Below are 21,912 nucleotides of genomic sequence, written 5' to 3'. Positions count from 1 at the left end.
GAACCGTGGGTCTCTGGGGACAGGACCGGGAGGGGACAGTGGGGTTGTGGGATAAATCGAGGGGAACAGAAAAGGTCCCTGGCAATGTGCAGAAGACATGAAGGTCATGAGGAGTTCCTTGGTGTGGTCTGTGTTCTGCTTCCTGCCCCCGCCTCCCCCCACATTGGACCCACCCTTTTGGAGTAGGCCCCACCTTCTTCAAGGTAAGTCACCTTCCTTTTTTGAAGTTCTGACACCTTTCCAACTTGGCTCTGACCCTACAGCTGTAGACCTGCCCCTTGTTCCATTGGGTCCACCCCTGCCTCGTTGACCTTATTGGCCCCATCTCCTGACCCTTGGCCCCTCCCATCCCCTCAACGCCTCGCTTTTCATCACTCGTTCTTCCCATATCATTAACATCACTTCTTACACCACTGACCTCATTCCTGTTCCATGCCATACCACCTACTTCTTGGCTCCTCCCAGTTCTGGTCCTCCCCACCATCATGAGCTCCTCCCCTTTTTTGTGGTGTCTGTCCACATTCTCTGTCCCATAGTGGGGGGAATTGCAGGCTCCATTGCTCATCCGTTCCTTCCCTCTTGCTGGGAAGGACAGTTGAAGGGAGGAAAAGGAGAAAAAGGGAAAGTGAGGCAGGTGGATGGGCCCAGTTAGCAAAAGGGTGGGATGGGGTGGGGATAGGATGCTAGGAGGGCTCAATGGAATAGGAGGTGGAGGGATGATAGGAGAGTGGGTGGAGTGGGGGTGATGAGAGCGGGTGGTAAGGGGTGAGGTGGGGCCAAGGAGGTGGGCCAGGCCCTGTAAGGTCCAGCAGGAATTAAGCAGGTGGAATTGGTGGGGGAAGGGGTGGGTAAAGGGCAGAAGGAGGAGGTAGCACTGGAAGGCCAGATGGACACCATTTTGGTGTGACTCATGAAAAATGAACCCACCTTCCCAATCAACCTCTTCCCACAACTTCCTGACCCATGTCCCAACCTTTCTTGTGTTCCCCACACTACCCTAGCCACACAGTTTCCACACCAGTACACCTGTCCTCTCCCCCACCCACTCCCCCTGTTAACCTAATCAGCAGCAAGGCATGGCATGGTGGTGCCTAAGCCAAGAACAAAAGAAGAAGGAAGGCGTAAAGGAGGAGTGAAAGATGGAGATGAGCTCCTCTCCTGGTTCCCAAATGGATGTTACCCCACCTCCCAACATCTGAACCTCCACAAGACCACACCCAACCCCACTTTGAGTTTACCAAAACTCTTGAGCAAAACTCAGAACCAAGGGAAAATTACAAATGTGGATCCTCCATCCCTCAAAAACCCCTCCAACAGGGAGGATGTTTTGTGCCAAATTGGGGTGAAAATTCCAATATGGTTTCCACAAAATTACATTTGTCAGCTTCAAAACAAAAAAAAAACAACTTGTTTTGAGTTGGGGGGCAGGGGGGGCACGCCAATTTTTTCTGACGTGTTTGAAACCATTGCTGTAAAATTCAGTCAAAAGGAATTCATGTTGGGATCAACCCAATCTGTCACCTCCAAATATCCATTCAGCCTTTTAACACCTTTTTTTTTTACCTCTTTTGTTGTTCATTTCCAAAATGGGATTTTGTCAAAATCAATGCCATTTCCCACAACAACAAAAAAGTTTTGACCAAAATCAGAAGGTTTTAGATCAAATATTGTCAACTCTACCTATTCTGAGAGCGCTCACAACTATATATTCCTGGTCCAGAAATGGGATATTCCAGCTAACAATTCCACTCCACCCAGTCCTGTTCCTCTTATTTCATGAATTTTTAATTCTGAATTGAAACAAAACCTGAAATTTCCAGCAAAATTGGTGGTGAAAAAAACCTAAACACCCAAACAATGACAGCAAAATTAGATTTGAAGACAAAAAGAGTTGGTTTTGACACAGGCAAATGTTCTCATTTCAACCCAATAAAAACATTCCCTTTCCATGATTACATTCATTTTTATTTTGACCTTTATAGCATATAGGAAAGATTTCATGTCTGGTATCTTAAATTTGTGTAGTCTATATAACATATATAATGAGTGTTAGAATAACATAATTTTAATTATAACAATATATATAATGAAAATATATACACCAATGAATAACCTATACAGTATCTATATAGTGTTAAATAGAATATATATGGTCTAAATAACTTGTTATACTCTCTAACGCTTTATATGTATTCTATATAACTTGCTATAGTCATGATGATGAATTTTACACACCTTGTGGTAAATATATATGTATAAATTAAATACTCTGTATTATATGTATAACATGTATATAAATTATGTGTATTATATATATATACACATACATACACATACACACACACACATACACACATTAAATATATATATAATACATATATTTAACAATGTACGAATATGCATAAATACACTCATCATGGAGAATATAGCAAGTTATGTATTATATTGATAATAAGAATACATATGAATGTAGACGTGGCTGGATGGATTGTTTCTGACAAAAAAAAATTAAGGCTTTTGACAAAAAGCGCTGTCACTGATTTTCTATGAACTTTTTTTATTTAAGTTTCTACATTTCTGAGATGGACTTGCTCCCCCCCGCCCCAATTATTTTTGTTCCATTTCAGAAAGGGTAACAATTTAAATTGATCATGGATCAAAAATATTGTTCATATTAAGCTCTCTCTACACACTCTAGTATTATACTACGTTACACTACACTATATTGAATGCACAACTTTAGGGATTTCCCCCCTTCAGATTCATTTTGATCCATTCTGTTGTATTGACACTGGGCCAAAATAGCATTCATTTTCCACTTTAACGACCCATCACCTAATTGCGAACCCTCCTCATTTGGATAACAGATTAATGTCAAAACGAAGCCCAACAATAAAACAGGTGTAAGCAGGATAGCTTTTTAATCCCCTTCCAAAATGTCACTGAGATGTTTCAAGAGAGGAAGAAACATTGATTTTGACAAAAATGGACATTTTTGCCACAAAAGTTATCGACATGTTTTTCTGCCCCATTCTGAAGCCAGCTGGGGACCCATGGGGCCCCGGTGGGAGTTCATGGATCTTCACCTAATCTCATGGCATTTCACAGCATTCCTTCGTCCCCATGAATCCTATCTACCCATCCACTAATGCCTAAAACTAAACCAACCATGCATCCATCCATCTGCCCACCAACCTACCCACTAATCCATTCACTCATCTTCATAGGTCCTCATACACTCCATCCATCCAAGCTACCTTGTCTACAACTGTTCCCATCTGTGATGGTCTTCGATGGGTAGAGAGGCCCTGGTAGGGATGAGTTCCCCAACCTGGATGAGGCTGGTGCCTTGGGGATCTCTGAAAGCAAATGCCTTGGGGATCTCTGAAAGCATTGATCCATTGACATCAAGGGAGAAATGCCCGAGTGGGAAGTGAGGCTGGGAAGTGGACTTGGGGGGAATGGGGTTGAAGTTCATGGGTGACAGGGAAAGCACTGTTTCTCCCACCACCCAACAGATAATTGGGATGGCACAGGTGGTGGGAAACAAGGGATATGTCCAGGCTGGGGGACATGAAGAACAAATGGAAGGGAGGGAGGGAAAGGAGTAAAGAGAGAGGAGAGAGTAGATTGGGGGGAAGCATGCAAGGAGGAGGTGTACATGGGTTTAGGGTCCAACAGAATGTGGCCCCATCCCTCTGCTATATCCCAGATCCTGAAGGCTCCCAGCATTGAGACATGTTTCCCCCCACCCCCGGAGACCCTCCAACCCTGCCTGCTATGTCCCAGACCCCTGAAATCCCTCGAACAGTCCCATTCCTCCCTCCTTGAGGACTCCTCACCGAGACATGGCCGCATCTCTCCACTATATCCTGGCCCCTAGAGACCTGCTTCAACCAAGCCATGGCCCATCCCCCTGCCCCTGGCACAGCTGGCCTGAAACCTATCTCCCACGTACCTCCAAGCTCCATCGAAACTCTGTCCTCTGTAGAAGTTGTCTCTCTTGAACCCATCCTGATCATCAACCTTCAGGGCTCTCCATGTAAGAAGAGGTGGAGACATTTGGCCAAGGGTCTCTCCAAGTTTGAGACAACTGCCCTAGGAGCGACTAATAAGTTGATGTCACATTCTTATGGGCCCAATCCACTCAGGAAGACCAAAGAGCCCAACACACGGCATCTCCATGAAAAAAATTGTTGGTGCCTGTTGGAAACATAAGGAAAACATGCTTCCATGTAGACCAGTGGCTCTCAACCATGGAAGACTCAAGTTACCCTCATTAGCCTCCAGGCTTCCTTTAAAAAATACCAGATCTTTATTTTCATGAATTTCTTTACTACAGACAAAAAAAAATTGGAGAATGATTCTTCTGTTGCCAAGAATTCAGAATGTCCCAACAAGTCCAAACAGTATGGACACCAGGTTGTGAAGAGACATATCTGGGTTTCTCATGTGAACTGTGTGATGGTGTATCCATGCCTCTTGGTGCCAACAGTGCACAGCACCCTGGGGCACCCTTCAAAGGGTATCTCAGCACCCCAGGGTACTGCAGCATCCAGAGTGAGCATCATTGGTATAGAAGGTCACCTCAGGTCATGTCCATATACTCTGTCTTCTGGCAGAGTGGAGAATATAACATGGTTTGTATTATGAAAGGGAATATGTTCAATAGGGAAGACTATCAGATCATATCATCTAACAGCCTGGACAGAATAGAATAGAAATTCCCAGCAGCCTTCTGATTGTTCACGGGGCAAAGTCCAACTGTATCCCAAGTCAATGCCATAGCTAGATTAGCTGATCTGTTATTAATAGGACAAAACAGAACAGAGCAGACCATTGGGTGTGACTGGGTCCCTCCCTGAGGGGTGCAATGCCCCACAATGGCTGGTGGCCCAACTTTAAATGGGAACACCAAAGCCAAAAGGGTTGGGGTTATGGCAACTCAATGTTTTGGCTCAGTTGCCACAAAACATTGACTGAAGAGTCCTATTGGCCCCTTGGTGGAAATGGTTTGGGTTTTGCGGGGTGGGAGGAACAAATGGACTGGTCTTTCCTTAGGCCATGGTTAGATTTTGCCTTCTTCCTCTGAATCAGGAAAAGCAGGTGGGATGGATCTATGTGAGGAGCAGGCTCCTGGTGCCATGCAGCCCTTCCCAGGAAGGCAGCAGCCTGCTGTTATGGACATTGCCCAAACTCGGTGTTTGGGCTTCTCACCAGCAGCCCCTCTGGACCTGACCTGTGACCCTCACTGGCTTGGCCAATCCAACTGCAGTGTTGGCTCGGAGCAGGGGACAACTTTCACCCCACAGCCAATCAGAAGGCACTGCTGAGAAGATATCCCACAGAACTCACCCCATCACCAGCCAGACAGGACATTGGCAGGCACCTCTTCCTCAGCCAGACCCTCCACAGCTGGAGCAAGTCTTCGTCCCAGTCTCCTATCCACTCCTATAGCCCGCGTCCATCCATTTCCATCAGCCCCCATCCATCCACTCACCCACCCTTTTAGACAAGTCCCTATCTCCCACCTCCTCACACAACTTCCATACACAGCTCCCTCCTTCTCCAGACACACTCACTTCCTTCATCCCTGCATCTATCCAAAGCTCTTCCTGTCCAGCCACCCAAACACCCCTTTGTTGTCCACACATCCCCAACTCTCTCCAGCCCCATGCACACACCTCCACCTGTCCATTATTCTCAGCCGTCCCATTGCACATCATCCACGCACCCATCCATCCCTTGTGTACCCCTTCACCCCACCATCCTTCCACCTGCCCATCTATCCATCCCCACATGCATCCTTCATCTATCCATCTACCTCCCTCTCCATAGCTCCATCCATTCACCCATGCCACCATCCCCAAACATGTCCTCTAGCTAACTAACCATTCACTGGCACACACTATCCATCCAACCACACCACCATCCATCCATCCCCATGGAACCCATCTTCCATCCATCCATCCCTGCCCCTACACACCTTGTCCATCTATTCACTAACCCCTCCATCCGTTTCCCCATACCATTCATTCGCCCAACCACACCAACCATCCATCCCCACAGTACTTTTCTTTCCAGTCTTCCATCCTTTTTCACCATCCACCCATCTCCTATGCACTCTGTCCATCTATCCACTAATCCCTCCATCCATCTCCCCCTTTATCTATCCAACCACACACACTATCCCTCACATGTACCCTGCTTCCCTTCAATCCTCCATCCATTTTTGACATCCATCCAAATCCCATAGCTCCCATCCACCTTTTCATCCCCAAACACATTCTGTAGCCAACTATCCATTCACTTGCACTCTTCTATCCATCCAACCACACCCACATCCATCCATCCGCACCATACCCTTCTTCCCTCCAATATTCCATCCATCCAGTCATCTCAGCCCCTACACACTCTGTCCATCCATCCACTCATCCCTTCACCCATTTCCCCCCACTATTCATCCATCCAACCACACCCACCATCCTTCCCCACGTACTCTTCAATCCTCCATTTTCTCCATCCACCCATCCCACACACCCTCTATCCATGCCCCTGCACTGTTCATCCACCCAACCACACCCATCCTCCATCCCCACAGGTATACTGTGTCCCTCCACCCATCCCAGCTCATGTTTCCCCACCCATACCTTACCCCACCATGCTCTCTCCCTCCGTCCGTCCATCCGTCTGTCCCTGTGCCGCTCTGGCTGACAATGCCAGTACTCAGTGCCAGCCGCTGCGTGCTGGGTGGGTACGTGTGTGTATGTGTGTGTCTGGCTGGGGGAAAGGGTGGGGGGGCGCTGCCGGCTGGGCCCTCGGGCTGAGGCGGTGCCAGGCATGGGGCTGGCATGGCGGGGAAGGGGGGGCCATTTCCCTGTGGGCACTGCGCCCCCCCCGACCCTTGCCGGTTGGCACAGCCAGTGGGGATGGGTGGGGTGGGGGAGAGGGGGCTGCCGCAGCACCGGGGGAGGGGCGGGGGGCATCGCCCTGGCAGCTGGCGCCGCTCTGCTCCGCTCTGTCGCTCCACCAGGCCCTCCCCCTCCTCCTCCTCCTCTCTCACTATCACTCCATCCCTCCCCCTCTCCCAGGCCTGGCGTGGGGGGGTGTGCCCGCTCCTGGGTGCCAGCCGGGATGCAGGAGGACCCCCCCCACTCCAGAAGCAGACAGCCAGGCAACCCCCGCCCCCACACTCCTCCCTCAGGCCTTCTCCCATCTGTCCATCCACCCCCCTCCAGGCGGGCAGGGCGTGGCGCCATGCCAGGATACCCCGAACCATCTGTCCGTCTGGGCCACCCCCGCCCCATTGCCAATTAGCAGCTGAATTAATTAACTCCCAGATGCTAATTAACATACCTGCCAATCCAGAATGGGGGGGATGGCAAGGGAGAAACGCACAGAGGAAGAAAGAATGAAAAAATGAAGGGCAAAGAGGAATAAGCCCAGGCTGGCACAGGCAGGAGGCCTGGGTTCCCTGGGCAGGGAGGAGAGGATAGCAGGGGAGACAGGGTGGGATGAGAGGGGACAGAAGCTAGGATGCCTGAATTCAATCCCAGCTGTGAGAAGGGTACCAGGCCTAGTGGCTTCAGGCAAGGGCTAGGAGCCTGGACACCTGGGCTGACTCCCAGCTTAAGCGGGGATGTCTAACAGAGGAGCTGGCAGGCAGGGCACCTGGGTTCTTATCCAAGCAGTGGGAGCTGGGATCTCAGACACCTCAGTTCTCTCCTCAGCTCTCAGAACAGAGCAGGTTCTAGGGTGACAAAGAAGGGGAGGGTTTAGGAGCCTGGATTCTCCCTCCACCAGCGCTGGGGGGGTGGGGGGGGTTAAGCATCGGGGCCAAGGGGGTCACTGCCCCTGTGGAGATTCAGCCCTGTCTCTGTTCACCTTCAGTCACCTTTTTCTTTTCAAGACCCACATCCTCAGCCCTTCTAGTCACCCTCACTGCTGACCCATAGGCCCTGGCTCTGCCCCTCGCTCCCAAGCTGCAGGCCCCTGCCCTGGACCCTGCTTTCAGCTCCTGCAGCTCCTTTTCCCTCCCCTACAATGGCTGTGTTCACTGTGGCCTTGCTTGCCCCTAAACACGCCTGGTTGTGGTGGGGCAAAGGCTGGGAGTGGGGAAGCCACAGCATCAGTAAGATTAGGGGGCTGTGAGTCAAGAGTGAGGGGCACCAGCAGGGCAGGGGGGCAGGAGGCTGTGGCTCAGGAGTGAGGGGCATGGGCAGAGCTGGGTGCAGCACAGGAGGCTGAGGGTTGGGAGTGAGGGGCACCAGCAGGGCTGTGTAAACACCTGTCACTCCCCTCCCCCATGGTAGCTGGTTGGGTGGGGGGGAAATCTCTGCAGCAAGCGCTTCATTCGGCAGCAAATTAATTTGCGGGTGAAAGCGAAGGGACTCGTGGCTCGAATATGAATGAGCAGGGCCTGACGCAGGGAAGGGGAGAGGCCTGAGGGCCACCTGGTGGCCACTGGCCACCCTGCAGCCCTCCCACCCCCACCTCCCACTCCAGCGCTGGGGTATACAGTGGGGTTCCCTCTGCCTAATCATCCCCCACCCCCTGCTGAACCCCTACTCCCCCTTCAGCCTCACACCACAGCACCCCACAGCTGGGGACCCCTATCCCTCCAGCCAAGGCCACCTATGACTGTTCAGGCCCCTCCTACATCCCCCACCCCCAAACAGGCCCAACAAGGCCTTGCCTCCCCCTTCCAATTGCAGCCACAACCTCCCACCCCCAGCCAAGTGCTCCTCAGAGCCAAGTTGGAGGGCTGCAGGGGGGGGTCAAGGTAACCTCTGAACCCCTCCCCCCCGCATCACAGTGGAGCTCCACACAGCTCCAAGGTCTCTTTCCTGAGTTGTAACTAGCTCATAACCCAGCCTTGGGTAGGCAGAGTCAAGGTTATTTTTCCCCAGGTTTATCCCCTTGCATATATGTGCACTTGGCCTAGAACAAGCCAAGAGTCAAATCCTAATCTGTGTTGACCAACAGTTTGGTAGGCCTAGAGGGAGAAAGAACCGGGGGGGGGGGGGAAAGAGTCATATGAACAAGGGAAATGGGTTATGAAAGAAATACTTTTATTATTCCCCTTCCAGTCTCATTCTGAAACACTAAATCCCCCTCAAAAATTTAACTTTGAAACAGAGAGAGAGACCAAGAGCTATCTCCAGGGGCACCTGTGGCTCATGGCTCCAGGTTTAAGCCTGTTGCCTCATTTGGATGAAATAATCCAATCAAAAGGCATTGCTGAAATTTAAAAAGTGACCCCAAAAGACATAAATCATGTTTTAAAAGAAGGACAAGGATTTCTTACAATGATAGTTTTTAATTGGACCAATTGTATTTGGTCTGTTTAAAAAAAGACCAAAATGCAACTTTTCTTCTTCTGAAAATCCCACCCCCCTGTGCAATATATTCAAGTTCCAGCTTCTTTCCGAATGTAGCTGGCCATAAAACATGACGGGGGCAAGAGAAGAGAAGAAATATGAAGATGAAATATTCACTTGTATGGCATAACCAACAGGCAAAAAATTATTAAAACCATAGAAACCCTAGGTAAGTCCTGAAGCTGAACAGCATCAAACTTCACCCTCCTCAGAAAGGTGCTTTCATGGCTGACTACCAGTTTGGTGCTGTTTTTTTGTGAAAGGAAAAGCTGGCAAAGATCCAAATCTGTGGTTCCATGCATCTGTTTCTGGTGGTGGATTTGAACTGGAGGTCTGGTGTAGGTTTCAAGTGCTAGAGAGTCCCAGAGCAGACAGGATAGAGACAGGCATGGGGGAAAATCTGAAGGTCCTGAGATTCCAGGACTTCCTTTCACCTTTCAGTACCCTCACCCACCAGCTTTGGGCACAAGCCTTGACCAAATCCAGATATCCCACAATGCCCCACCATAAGCCCTATGCATAGGTAGGATGAGTGGTGGGGAAACATCAGTATGTGAAAAAAAAAAAAAAAGGGAGGTGAACCTCTGAAGTTGAACCTGGATATGCCACCCCCCATTTCCCACCATGCCTGGAGGATCAACACATCCCTCTGGAAGTCTCGACCACTCCCACAAAATACCAGCCTAGGTTCTCATGGGACCTCAGATATGATTCCCAAAAACCCTAGGAACCACAACCCCATGAACCCCCGGACTTCAGGCAGGGGCCCCCCAGTCTGAAACAGCACCTAGAGTTTCAGCTATAGTTGAGCAAGAAAGGGCAGGTGAGTCAGTTGAAGAGATGGTTTAGGGCAGCTGGAAAATCTTGATTTTGAAAGGCAGAACAAAGGGAGGAAAGGTGGGTACTATGTTCAGGGGCATACAAGAGGCCCTAAATATGGAGGCAGAACAAGCAATCATGAAATGTATTTCCCACTATGGTTGAACTTCCTAACCCAGAGACCATTTGGCCAGTCCTGATAGAAATTATTAACAGCTGTAAGTAATGAGCAATTGAGTTCTTGCTTCTGATCTAGAATGATACAAATAGTATTTAGAGCTAAGTATCTAATGTTGACAATAAAATGAACAAATTAATAGTGGATTAATTGTTGTGGCCATATAAACATCTATCACTATACTAAGCATCTATTTGTACTGTTTAGGCAAATGAATGGCCAATTGTAAATAATCTAAAACAATACAAATAGCAACAGGTGACTACATGACAATATTAGTGATTAATAGTATATTTAAATTCACATTGTTATATAGTCACCTTTTATTAAAACAATACAAATAATTAATGGTTATCATCTAAGCAAGCACAATACAATGACAAATTGTATATAATCATTATTAGAGTCACCTGTTATGTTAGGAGTTGTATGGTTTAAGAGATGAATGGCTAACTGTATAATTGTATTAGTCACCCATTTAACTAGTTCTACAGCTTAAATACAGGTGAGTCTGCAACAATGACAGCAAATTAGTAACTATTTGCAGGTTAACCAGCATTGTTGTAGAGTCTCCTGTCACTAGGTGTATTGTTTTTAATCTACAGCTAGTGACAGATGACTCTACAATGGTGACACAGGATTAAAATTACAATAAAAACAATACAACTGGTTACAGGTGACCTTACAGCCATGACAATTATTCCACATTTTAGTCTTTAATTTGCTGTCATTGTGGAATAATTGTCATGGCTGTAAGGTCACTTGTAACCAGTTGTATTGCTTTTAATTAATCTGTAATTAGCTAATAAGCTATCTAAACTATATGAAATTACATATTACTGCATAAAAAAAGAAAGCAAATTAATGACCAATATCTTATCGATTACCAGTATTAATCAAATTCTAGTCAGCACTGCATTTATGGTGGAGGATTATGAATAAAACTGCTAACAACAACAACTTTCAGTTGTAGCCAATTTTACCTGACTACGTATACTTTAGGGGACTGGATTTATTTTTAAAAGTATTATTTATATCATTCACTATCATCATCTTGTTACATTATTTGATAAATTACCTTAAATTAATAGTGAAAGTACTAGAAGCAGCATTAATAACAATAGTAATATAGTAAAAATGTAAATACATACTTTTATTATTAATACTGTTTAGATAATTTACTAATACAAATGATTCCTAGCATTAACACTATTTGATAAAGACAGTATTAATTGTTTAGACCAATTGCTAAAATATTAATACTGCAATAAGACCTATGCTTAGAGGGTAACCCTTGTTGTTTTTAAATATAATTAATAAACCTACTGTCTTATTTAGGTATATACATACTAAAGATTGTTAAGAGTGCTGTTCTTATGTTTATATTTTTTCTAATGAAGGTCATTCATCAGTTAGTTCTCGCAAAGCTAATTAGCAGAGCTTAATTTCAATTCACTACCTGCCTTTAATGCCAATTGATCCTGCTATTGTTTTTTGCCAATATTCAACACTAATGAAGATCCCTGTTGATCACTGGGAGTCATTAGTAAAACTAATCAGTGCAGGGGCAGCTATTGAGATTGCAACTTGTTTGTCAATTAGAAGGGATGGCCATATAGATTGATCTCAGCCATATTAAATTAGCTGGTGCTATGAATGTTTCAACTCTTCTTGATTGTTTGTATCTGCGTATAGCACAATTACAGGATGAGGCTACTGTTATTATATTAATATTCCTGTACATATTAATATTCTATATTAATATTAACTCATTATAGAAGGGGCTACTATTGAATATCAATGTTTAACTTAAAATATAACATGAATATATGCATGCTCATCCACCTTCATCATATTAACCCTCACATTGTTATTTGTATTTGCAAGGTCATTTCATTAGCTGCCAAGTGATAATTTCTATTGCTATCCATTAATTGGCTCTTCAGGAAAAATCCCCATTGTTTTCATCCTAGCTGGTCTGAATGCAAGTGGCCTTTGCAATTAATAGGTATTAATTTCTTCCTCCAACTCAATTGGCATTGCTAGTTGCTATGATAATTTATACTGATCAAATCATCCTTAAAAAAAACAAAACAAAAACACCAACCTGTTGAGGTATTAATTACTATTATACTTATTAATACAACACTGAACAAACAAACACAGTAACAATGGCAGTGCTACTTAATGTGAAAAAGTCTACAAATATTAATAAGTGTTAATTAGTAACTTATTTATTAACCATTCCAGATCCTCATAGATGTAGCTATTACTAGTTTCTATCAGTAAGTTGTGTCCAAACTCAAGTTGCTAATGAGAAACTGCTAGAGTTGACAGATCTAGCTCACATATAACTAGATAGCTGATTAATTAAATTATTACCTAGCTTGTTATATTATATATTTTTATATTACTTTACACAGGTTTCCCCTTGCATTTTGTGGGCTCTGTATAGTCAAATTCACTCTTATGCGATGACCCTTTTTACATCCAAAATTCATTATATACAAGGTAAATTCACTCTCCTGCAATTCGCAGCAGGTATAGAAGTCTGTGGGGGTGGGGAGAAAGGGGAGTGGGGAAGGGCACAGATTGAGGCCCCAGCAGTGAGGGAAGGAGCAGGGTACAGGTGGGAGCATAGGCTGGGGTGAGTGGGGCCTCAGTTTGCAGCCCCCACCAGTGGGGAGAGAGGCAGAAGCAGGTGCTGCACACCCAGAGCAGGGTGCAGGATTGGGGGGTGTGGTGGGGAGGCAGCTCTTGCTACTACAGGCTGCCACTGTGGGCTGGGGCCAGGGGCCGCACCAGGCTCTTCCCAATGGAGGCTATCAGGCTGCACTTGGGGCAGATGGCAATGGTGTTGGGAAGGGGGGGCCCAGAAGTCACCCCAAAATTTGATATAGCCCCCTCCCAGCGCTGCCACCCCCTGCACACAGCATGGCCCAACTCCCCTACTGGGAAGAGCCCAGTGTGGCCCCTGGCCCCAGCCCACAGTGGCAGCCCCTAGCAACAGAAGCTGTGCCCTGTCCCATACCCCACCCCAGTTGTGCAGCAGCTGCCTCAGCTCCAGACCCAACTCCAGCACCAGCCCCACTCCCCCCTCACCACCAGCAGAGGGGCAGATTGAGGCCCCACTCACCCCAGCCCCTGGGATCGGGCTCTTCCTGGCAGGGGGGTTTGGGTTGCACTGTACTCAGGGCAGGCTGTGGCACTGCAGGAAGGGTGGCTAGAGGGGCTATGGCCAATTTTGGGGTGGCTACAGCCCCATACCCTATAAACCTCCCTCCCAACATCATTCCCTGCCAGGAAGAGCCCTGTGGTACCCTTGCATCAGCAAAAGGTAAGTCTGCTGGGGCTGTGAAGGTCTTGGACTGTATCCCTATTTGTTACCCTGTAAGGCAGGTACCCGTTATGCAAATCTGAGTTAGAGGCATTCCTAAAAAAAAAAAAAACCCAAAAAACTGCACATACTGCATAAAGCAATAGGAAAAAAAAAAACTTGTATAATATTTTTATATATTCTATATATAAAAGTATTATCTACCTTGTTATAGGATATATTTTTATATGATTTTGATATATATTATTACCTACCTTGTTATGGAAAAATCAATATGTTTAATTAAATAATGGATAGTTGACAGTATAATGTCTAATTAGTTTATACCAAGTAGCAAAACAGTAGAAACTAGCAGTCTCCAACTATGAAACTATTGTTAATTAACAAACTAAATTAAACCAAGTCACTAAACAAGACCTAAAACAACACCTTTTAGTTTAGCTGGTGTTTTTGATAACCAATAGTATTATCAATAGTTTTTACCAATTTGCATCAAAACTACCAGTTAATACATTGCTCTCAGTGGCTCAAATTACATTAGCAGAAGGCTAACAGGTATTGCTATTAATAGCTCCTATTAATTACTTTAGAAGCTATTGCTATTAATAGCTCCTAGGCTGATGGTGTTTGAATGGTGGCTGTTCTGGCCACTGAGAGCAGGTATTTATTAGCTGGTGCTAATTAGTGCACTTACTAATTAGTTGCCATTGATGCACCTTGGCTTTCCAATTAATAGAATTAGCTCAATTCTAATAGCATATTAATGAGTTTCCCTATGTCCTAATTGATAGAACTATTCATAATTATTACTGCATTATCTGCCATTATTAGCACTAAGTGGTCTATTAAAGAAGAGGTGCCAATTAGCTGGAAAAGCTCATTAACACCCTGCTAATTACTGATTCTCAGCCACATGGCTGGAGCTACAACTTGCTGATGCTACTTTCATTGATCAGCTGATTCATTTGCAGCCACTGTTCTGGGTTAATTAGCTATACTTGTTAGTCATCAGCGCTAATTTGGTAACCTGTGGGGCCTAGTCCTATTCCAATATATCCCAAATCACTGGCTGGAAGCACCCCTGAAAATGAGGATGTTAGTTAACAGGTGTGTTAAATGAGCACTGGGCTAGTTAGGGGTGGGAGGTGATGTTCTCTAAGGTACCAGCTCCCACCACCTTCTACCAGAACTGGCCAATGGGTAGAGAACCCAGGGGTCTTGGCTCCCCATCCTCACCTGCTCTAACCCACCCCCCACTCCCACAGAACTGGAGAGACAACCCAGGTGATCCAGCCTTCCTGCCTCCATGTTGGACCCATCAGACCCCAGTGCCCTCCCCAAGAACCCAGGTGTCTGGGTTCCCATCCCCACCTGCTTAGACCAACCATAGTTGCTATAGCCCCTGGCAGAGGTAGGGAGAAAATACAGGCATCCAGGCTCCTGGCATTTGAGGGGTTAATGCCATCCCTCCCTCCCTAATGAGGTTCCCCACTGCTGCAGTTAATTACAGCTTCTCAGTCCCCATGGCAATGGGCAACCAATCAGAGAAGTGGAAGCCAGACACCTGCTCTACCAGCACCCCCCCCAGCTCCCAGCATGCCGTCTTCTAGAACCACAGCCCCCAGCATGCCCTGCTCCCCCTAGAACCACAACTTCCAGCATACCCTGGCTTCTAGAACCACAATTCCCAGCACACCCTGCTGTCCCCTAGAACCACAGTTCCCAGCATGCCTGGCCCTCTCATGGAACCACTTTCGAGCATGCCCTACCCCCACCACAGCTCCCAGCAAACCCTGCACCTAACAGAACCGCAGCTCTCAGCTTCAACCATGAATACCCATAAGCCTTTGTCCCATTCTGCAGAGGATTCTGGGAACTGGCTGGTACCTGTAGTCCCCATATCAAGTGGGGGAGGGAGGAGTACTAAAGCCCCCCTGAGGATCTAGGAGAAACATTTTGGGGTGGGGAGTCCTTTTTATTGCCACCAATGCTTTTTTGCCCCAGAGGGGGCAACACTCCTGGCCCAAGCAAGGAGGGGGCTAGCGTTGCCGGCGGAAAGCTGGGGGGGGAAAAAAGAGAGAGAGAGTTAGGGCACAAGTATAAGATTGGTGGGAGTGGGGAAGGATTGGTAGGAGTGGGGAAGAGAACCCAGGTGTCTGGCCTCCCAGCCCCCACTACCCTTCCCAGAACAGAGGAGAGCATCCAGGTGTCTGAGCTCTCATTCTAAGCCTTGAGGGGCTGCCCAAGCGTCTCTAGGAGCAGGGGCTGCTGGGATAGCGGAGAACTTGGGAGGCAACTCACTTTTCTTCCCCTTCTTCACACTGATCTTCTTCCTCTTCCTTGGGGGACTCAGCTCCTGTGTCTGGGGGAAGGGGTATTGGGGGTTACAGCCTGGCAAGGCTGCTCTACCCCCGCCCCCGCCACCCCAGGGATCTCGCCTTCATGAACTCATGCTTGCACAAAGACCTTGCACTCCCCAGGCCCTGCCCCCCCCTCCCCTGGCTGGGTGCCTATAAAAACTGGTGCGAGGGAGAGGGGGGGTGCCAGCTGAGTCATGCTAGTGCCTCTGGATAGACCCCAGCCCCTTCCCAACACCCTCAAACCCCTCAGGCCCCTCACCTCTCCAGCCATCCCCACAGGGCCTGTGAGTGCGCTGATGTCCCCGAAGCGGGTAAGGGTGCCAAGCTGGGCAGCTGGGGCAGACTCCTGGCGCCGCCGTGCCTGCTCCTGCCGGCTCCGGCCCAGCCGCACCAGCATGCTCTCCTCATACTGGGTCCTGACAGTGGAGGAGGGGGGAGCGCCTCAGGGATGGGACCCAAGCAACCAGGTTCCTAGGACCAACCCCGCATGACCCACCAATGCCTTCCCAGGGTGTCCAGGCACTCCATCCTGACCCCAGGATCCCACTGCCCTCCCAAAGCCAGGTTAGGACCCGGGAGTCCTGGCTCCCAGCCCCCCACTCCCCTCCCAAAAGAGCCCAGGCATCTGGCCAGGGTCCCCTGGCATGGCCAGGATAGAACCCCGCCCCCCATCCCCAAGCCAGCTGGGAGCCCCAGTGTTCAGATGCCAGTACCGGCGTGCCTCCTCGCAGCTGTGGCGGGTAGCATGGGGGGCTGTACCCTCCCGAATCTCCTCAGGGGCCTCCGAAAACTGGTCCCGCAGCTCCCGGATGACGGAGCTGCTCAGTGCCCGGCGCGTGGCCTGCTCCTGGCGCCGCTGGGCCCGGGCAGCTGCACCCTCATCTACAAGAAGGAAATGGGAGCAGGGAACCCATGGGGTCACTGCATCTAAGGCACCCTCATCTGGTACTGGGATGCAGCCGATTCTGGAGGTGGAACAGCCACATGTAACAGCAAACCCTCACAAGGAAATTAGGGCCGAAATGTAGCCGATTCTGGGGTACAGCAGCTGCATATAACAGGGAATTCTCATCTGGAACCACAATGCAGCTGACTCTGGGTTGGGGCATGCCAGGTGTACAGGGAACCAGCACTGAGATGCAGCTGGTTCTGGTGTGGGGCAACCACATAAACAGGGAGCCTTATCTGGCACCTAGGTGTGGCTGATTCTGGGGCAAAACAACTGCATAAGGGAGAGCCCTTATCTGGCATCAAGATACAGCTGGATCCGGGGTGGATCATACTGGGGGGTGGGCAGGGAAGTATACAGGAAACCAACCTGATTCAAACCAGGCTGATTCTGTTGGAGGATGGTTGGGGTGGTTGCATATAAAACAGGGAGCCATCATTGGTGCAGAGATGCAGCTGATTCTGGAATGGCAGATGCTGGTATACACAGAATCAGCACCAAAATGGAGCTGACTTGGGTGCGGCAGCTGCATAAATGGACGAGCTCTCACCTGGTGCCAGGACACAGCTAATTCTGGGGTGAGCCATGCTGGGCATACAAGAACTCAGCTCTGAGATGCAGTTGGGTTTGGGGTGCAATGGCCCACATATAACAGGAAGCCATTATCAGTTGTCAAGATGCAGTTGGGTCTGGGGTAGGATTGCTGGATGCAAGGGGAAGCCCCTGTCCAATACCACGGTGCATCTGATTCTGGGGTGGGATGTGCTAGGCATACAGTATTGAGATGCCCATGACTGGGGTGGGGTGGCCATGTGTAATAGGGGCACCCAGATGCGGCTGACTCTGAAGTGGGGCCAAAGGGCTGGTTATACAGAACCCCTCCTCAAGCCAACACAGACCTCCAGGGTGTGGGGGGCACCGGGGGCTTGTTAGCCAGCCCCTGATGTGTTAAAGGAACCCAGACATCTGGGTGCCCCACTCTGCCTACACGTACCATAGTGAACCGGCACCAGACGGGGTGGGATGTATTTCCGGATCCCTCCTGCACTTGTGGGTTTCTTCCTGGGGTCTTGGCCATTGGCCTCCTCTTCTTCCTCACTCAGCTGTGGAGGGCATGGGAGGTGGAAATGAAACCCCGGGAGCAGGACAGGACCCAGACAATCCCCTGTTGTAACTTGTCCCCACCCCCCCTGCAGAGTGGGGAAAACCCAGGTGTCTAGGCTCAGAGCCCCCAGTGATCTAACACTCCCCCTCCCCATGAACCCAGGAGTCCAAGAACCTCCCCCTGCTCTGACTTTTTCACTCCCCCCCTCTCCCTTCCCCAAATTGGAACCTCAATGACAGCTCTAGAGGCGGAAGAGAACCCAGATGTCTGGGCTCCCACCCACCCATCCTACAGAACCCATGAGCCCTTGCCCCTGTGGTACCCAGAGTACCCAGGTGTCTGGCCACCTTCCCACTAGCGAACCCAAGAGTCCAGCTCCCTCTCCCCACAGAGGTCCCAGGCATCTGGGCTGTCCCCACCGCCCCCCTTTACCTTGCTGGCCATGTTGCTGGGGTCTGGCCGGAAGCGCAGTGGGTCATCTCTGCCTGCAAGCAGAGTGCCCCCCAGGGAGGGGGAAGGGTGGTGAGCCTCCCTGTGCCTGGCCCCCCCCCCATGCCCAGCCACGTCCCCCAACTCACCCAGGGCCCCGGTGGCTGCTGCCCGCACCAGCTTGTCCACCTGGTACCGGAGCTTGTGGTCGATGGGCCGCATCTTCTCCAGCACCTGGGGGTGGGGCTAGGCTGAGCCATGCCCCTAGAAGGTGCCCCCCCTACCCCCTCAAGCTCCAGCCCTGCTGCTTGGGTTGGCCCCATATCACCTGCCTTGGCTCCACCCCCTTTTTTAGCTCCGCCCTGAGACATGCTCCCACCAACCTCTTGTATTCCTGCCCCAAGACCCCCAACACCCTCTCTACTCCCCAACACCTCCTTGACCCCACCCCACCACCCATGCCCTCTAGCTGCCCCCTATCCCCCCAGGCCACACCACAAGTCTCAACTCTGCAACTTGAGACCCTGTGCCTCTCCTCTAGTTCCACCCCCAGCCCCTTAGCTTCAACCCTTCCTGCTAGCTCCTCTTATAAAAACACCCCTAACCCCACCCATATTTCCTCCAACCTTGCTTAGCTCCACCCCAAGTCCTTTAGCTCCACCCTCCTCTCCTCTAGCTCCACCCCACACCTCTACATCCCTTAGCTCCACTTGTCTCCCCTCTAACCTCACACCATCCCAAAGATGCCACAACACCCCCTAACCCAGGGGTGGGCAATTATTTCGGGTGAAGGGCTGCTTACTGAGTTTTGGCAAGCCATCAAGGGCCACATAACAGGCAGCCAGGGGCAGATAAATATTAATTTTCTAAATTTTTTAGGGGCCCCACAGGCTGGAAAGAATAGCCTGGTGGGCTGCATCTGGCCTGTGAGCCATATTTTGCGCCCTAGCTCCACCCCCAATACCCCCAGACCCTCATCCCTCTAGCTCTACCCCCAGTACCCATCTACACCCCAACCCCAAACCTTGAGACCAGCCCCTCCCTTCTAGCCCCACCCCCTCACCGTGCGCAGTTCTGCCAGGCGCAGGGGTGGGGCGGTGCCCGCCAGCGGGTGCCCCGTGGCCTTGGCTGCCAGCACGGCCGCCAGGTCCTGCAGGTAGAAGAGCAACAGCTGCGGCCGCAGCGCCAGGAAGCTCAGGCCCTGCAGCAACAGATGGACATGGGGGGAGCCCAGATGCCTGGGTTCTCTGGGAAGCAAGTGGGGTCTAGGGGGTTAGAGAAAAGGGAGGGGGGAACCTGGGTCCTCCAGGAGCAAAGCAGGAACTGGGGGTTAGAGCAGAGGGGATTGGATGCCCAGATGCCTGGGTTCTCCCAGCTCCTGCATGGCAGTGGGATCTGAAAGGGATGCCCAGGTGCCTGGGTTCTCTCTCTGCTCTAGGATAGTGCAGGTTCTGATAGGCTAAGAAACAAAGTTTCTACTAGGACTCAACTCCTGGGTTCTCCCCAGCTCTGAGAGGGGTCATGGCCTGTGCTGGGTGAAGACAAGGTTGGGGGCTCAAACACCTAAAATCTCATAGAAGGAGAGCAAAATCAGGTGAGCTTAAGTGGAGGTGGAGCTGGGAGCCCCGACACTTGGGTCCCCTAGAGGCTCCTGGAGAGGAGCAGGATTTTATTGGCTACAAGGGACCTGTGAGTCCAGGTGCCTGGGCTCCCTCCTTGGTCTGAGAGGTTGGCTTGGGTGAGGGGGCGACACGGGCTGGGGGCAGGTGTCTCCCCAGGTCCTACCTTGGCAGTGGGGAAGGCACCAGCCTGGATTCTCTGTAGCAGCCCCTGGATGTGTGCTGTCACCGCGGCCACCTGCAGAGATACAGCTCAGATCCAAACCCAGGGCAGTGGAAACACAACCCAAGTATCTAGGACACAGTTCTGCCCCCCTCCCGGAGCCGGGGGGAACCAGACGTCCGGACTCCAACCCGCTTCGGCTGCAGGAGGCAGGGAGAGGAGCCGGTCAAGAGAGGGGCACCCGCAGAGCGGTGGGGGAGATCTCACCTGCTCTGGGAGCGCAGCCAGCAGGGCCATGGCCTGGGGGAGATCAGTCACCACCTGCTCCTGGGGGGAGGCGGCGGGGGGTTAGCACAAGGATAGAGAGCAGACGCAGGAGTCTGAGCCCAGGGACCCAGGATTCCGAGTCCCACTCACCCGCAGGCCAGTGCCACCGCCCGGCTCCATCCCGCTCCCGCGCCCACGTGCGCCCCACTACCAGCTACCCGCTTCCGCCTCGCTAGGGCGACTCAGCCAATCAGCGCGTGCGCCACGCTGACGGCGAGTGGGAAGGGACACACCACAGCAGCAGCCGCCTCCTCAGCAGCCCGGGCCAATCACGGCGCGGGAGAAATGAAGGTGGGGGGAACAGTTTTGGGGAAGATGCGGACAAATGGGCGCGGAGAGGGGGCGGGAGCGAAGAGCAGAGGCACGACGGGATTGGCTGAGGGGGAAGAAAGGGTTTGGCCCGTGACTGGGGTGGGGAGTGACAGTGATTGGCGGGGCGTCTGAGGTTGGGGGCAGCCCAGGGCCCATTGGGCTTCCAGAGAACTCGGGGGGCCGCACCTACTTACCGGGCAGGAGAAACGCCGGGTATCTGGCTCCACGAAGGCCGTTTTCTTTAAGTGTGGGGGGATGGCTGCTCTTCTGGCGCGGTTCGGTTCCCGCCGAGGTGCTGGGGCTTAAAGCCCACTTTATGGAAATGGGAGGCTCCTCCCTACCTTGCTTCTGCAGCCATCTGGCTGAGGGCAGGTGAAACTTGAGGGTATCCGAAGCCTGCACGAAGGATGTCCTCCAAAGATGCTGGAAATGCCTGAAGCCCGTGGTCCGGGTGGAAGATGTTGGCCGGTTGTAGGGCCACATATAGTTCTGGACTGATTTTGGATTTGGACTTGATTTGGCTGATTTGGCTTGGAACACGGCAAATGTCACTAAAAAAAAAAAGTCTAGGACCCCCCACTACTTTGACCCCCGGGTCCCCCCAGATCAGGTGGAAAACCCAGGTGTCCAGCCCCCACCTCACTACTGTGACCCCCCCAGTCCCTGTGCCTCTCCCAAAAAAAAACAAGCCTCTGGGCTCCTGGTGCCACCACTCCGACCAGGGCTGGGAGAGAGCCCAGGCATCCAGGGGAACTGTGCCCCCCACCCTTGCAGCCCACTGGACCCCAGAGCTGGCAGAGCACCCAGCTGCCCTGAATGGGGGGATGGGGTCAAGGCTGGAAGCTTGGACGCCTGGGTTGGGGAGAGCAGCAGGGCCAGGTGGGAGCAGGGAGCCTGAATGCTGCTGGTTTCCCCTGCCCTGCTCCTGGCCCAG

At 50.6% G+C, this 21,912-nt stretch overlaps 1 protein-coding gene across 3 annotated transcripts; it reads right to left on the bottom strand.

Annotated features, from left to right (window-relative positions):
* Window positions 1–1,953: 1,953 nt before the first annotated feature.
* NGDN (neuroguidin) lies at window positions 1,954–20,858 on the bottom strand. Of its 3 annotated transcripts, none has more exons than XM_090056030.1 (11): window positions 20,757–20,858; window positions 20,607–20,666; window positions 20,343–20,414; window positions 19,621–19,707; window positions 18,707–18,791; window positions 18,561–18,613; window positions 18,018–18,126; window positions 16,788–16,956; window positions 16,334–16,490; window positions 16,016–16,076; window positions 1,954–4,203 (listed from the first exon to the last, which is right to left on the bottom strand). In XM_090056030.1, the coding sequence occupies exons 1-11, from the start codon at window positions 20,784–20,786 to the stop codon at window positions 4,148–4,150; spliced, it is 939 nt and encodes a 312-aa protein (XP_089912156.1). In that variant the 5' UTR covers window positions 20,787–20,858; the 3' UTR covers window positions 1,954–4,147. The 3 variants fall into 3 exon arrangements, with proteins under 3 accessions (XP_089912156.1, XP_089912154.1, XP_089912155.1); XM_090056028.1 differs by having other exon boundaries at window positions 19,621–19,758; window positions 20,757–20,855; XM_090056029.1 differs by lacking the exon at window positions 1,954–4,203 and adding an exon at window positions 9,053–15,773 and having other exon boundaries at window positions 19,621–19,758; window positions 20,757–20,854.
* Window positions 20,859–21,912: the final 1,054 nt, after the last annotated feature.

Source organism: Crocodylus siamensis, chromosome 6 (assembly GCF_052110815.1).
Source record: "Crocodylus siamensis isolate JL-2025a chromosome 6, ASM5211081v1, whole genome shotgun sequence".
NCBI lineage: Eukaryota > Metazoa > Chordata > Crocodylia > Crocodylidae > Crocodylus > Crocodylus siamensis.
The sequence above is the reverse complement of the archived record's forward strand: the minus strand, read 5'-3'. Positions and strand labels throughout refer to the sequence as shown.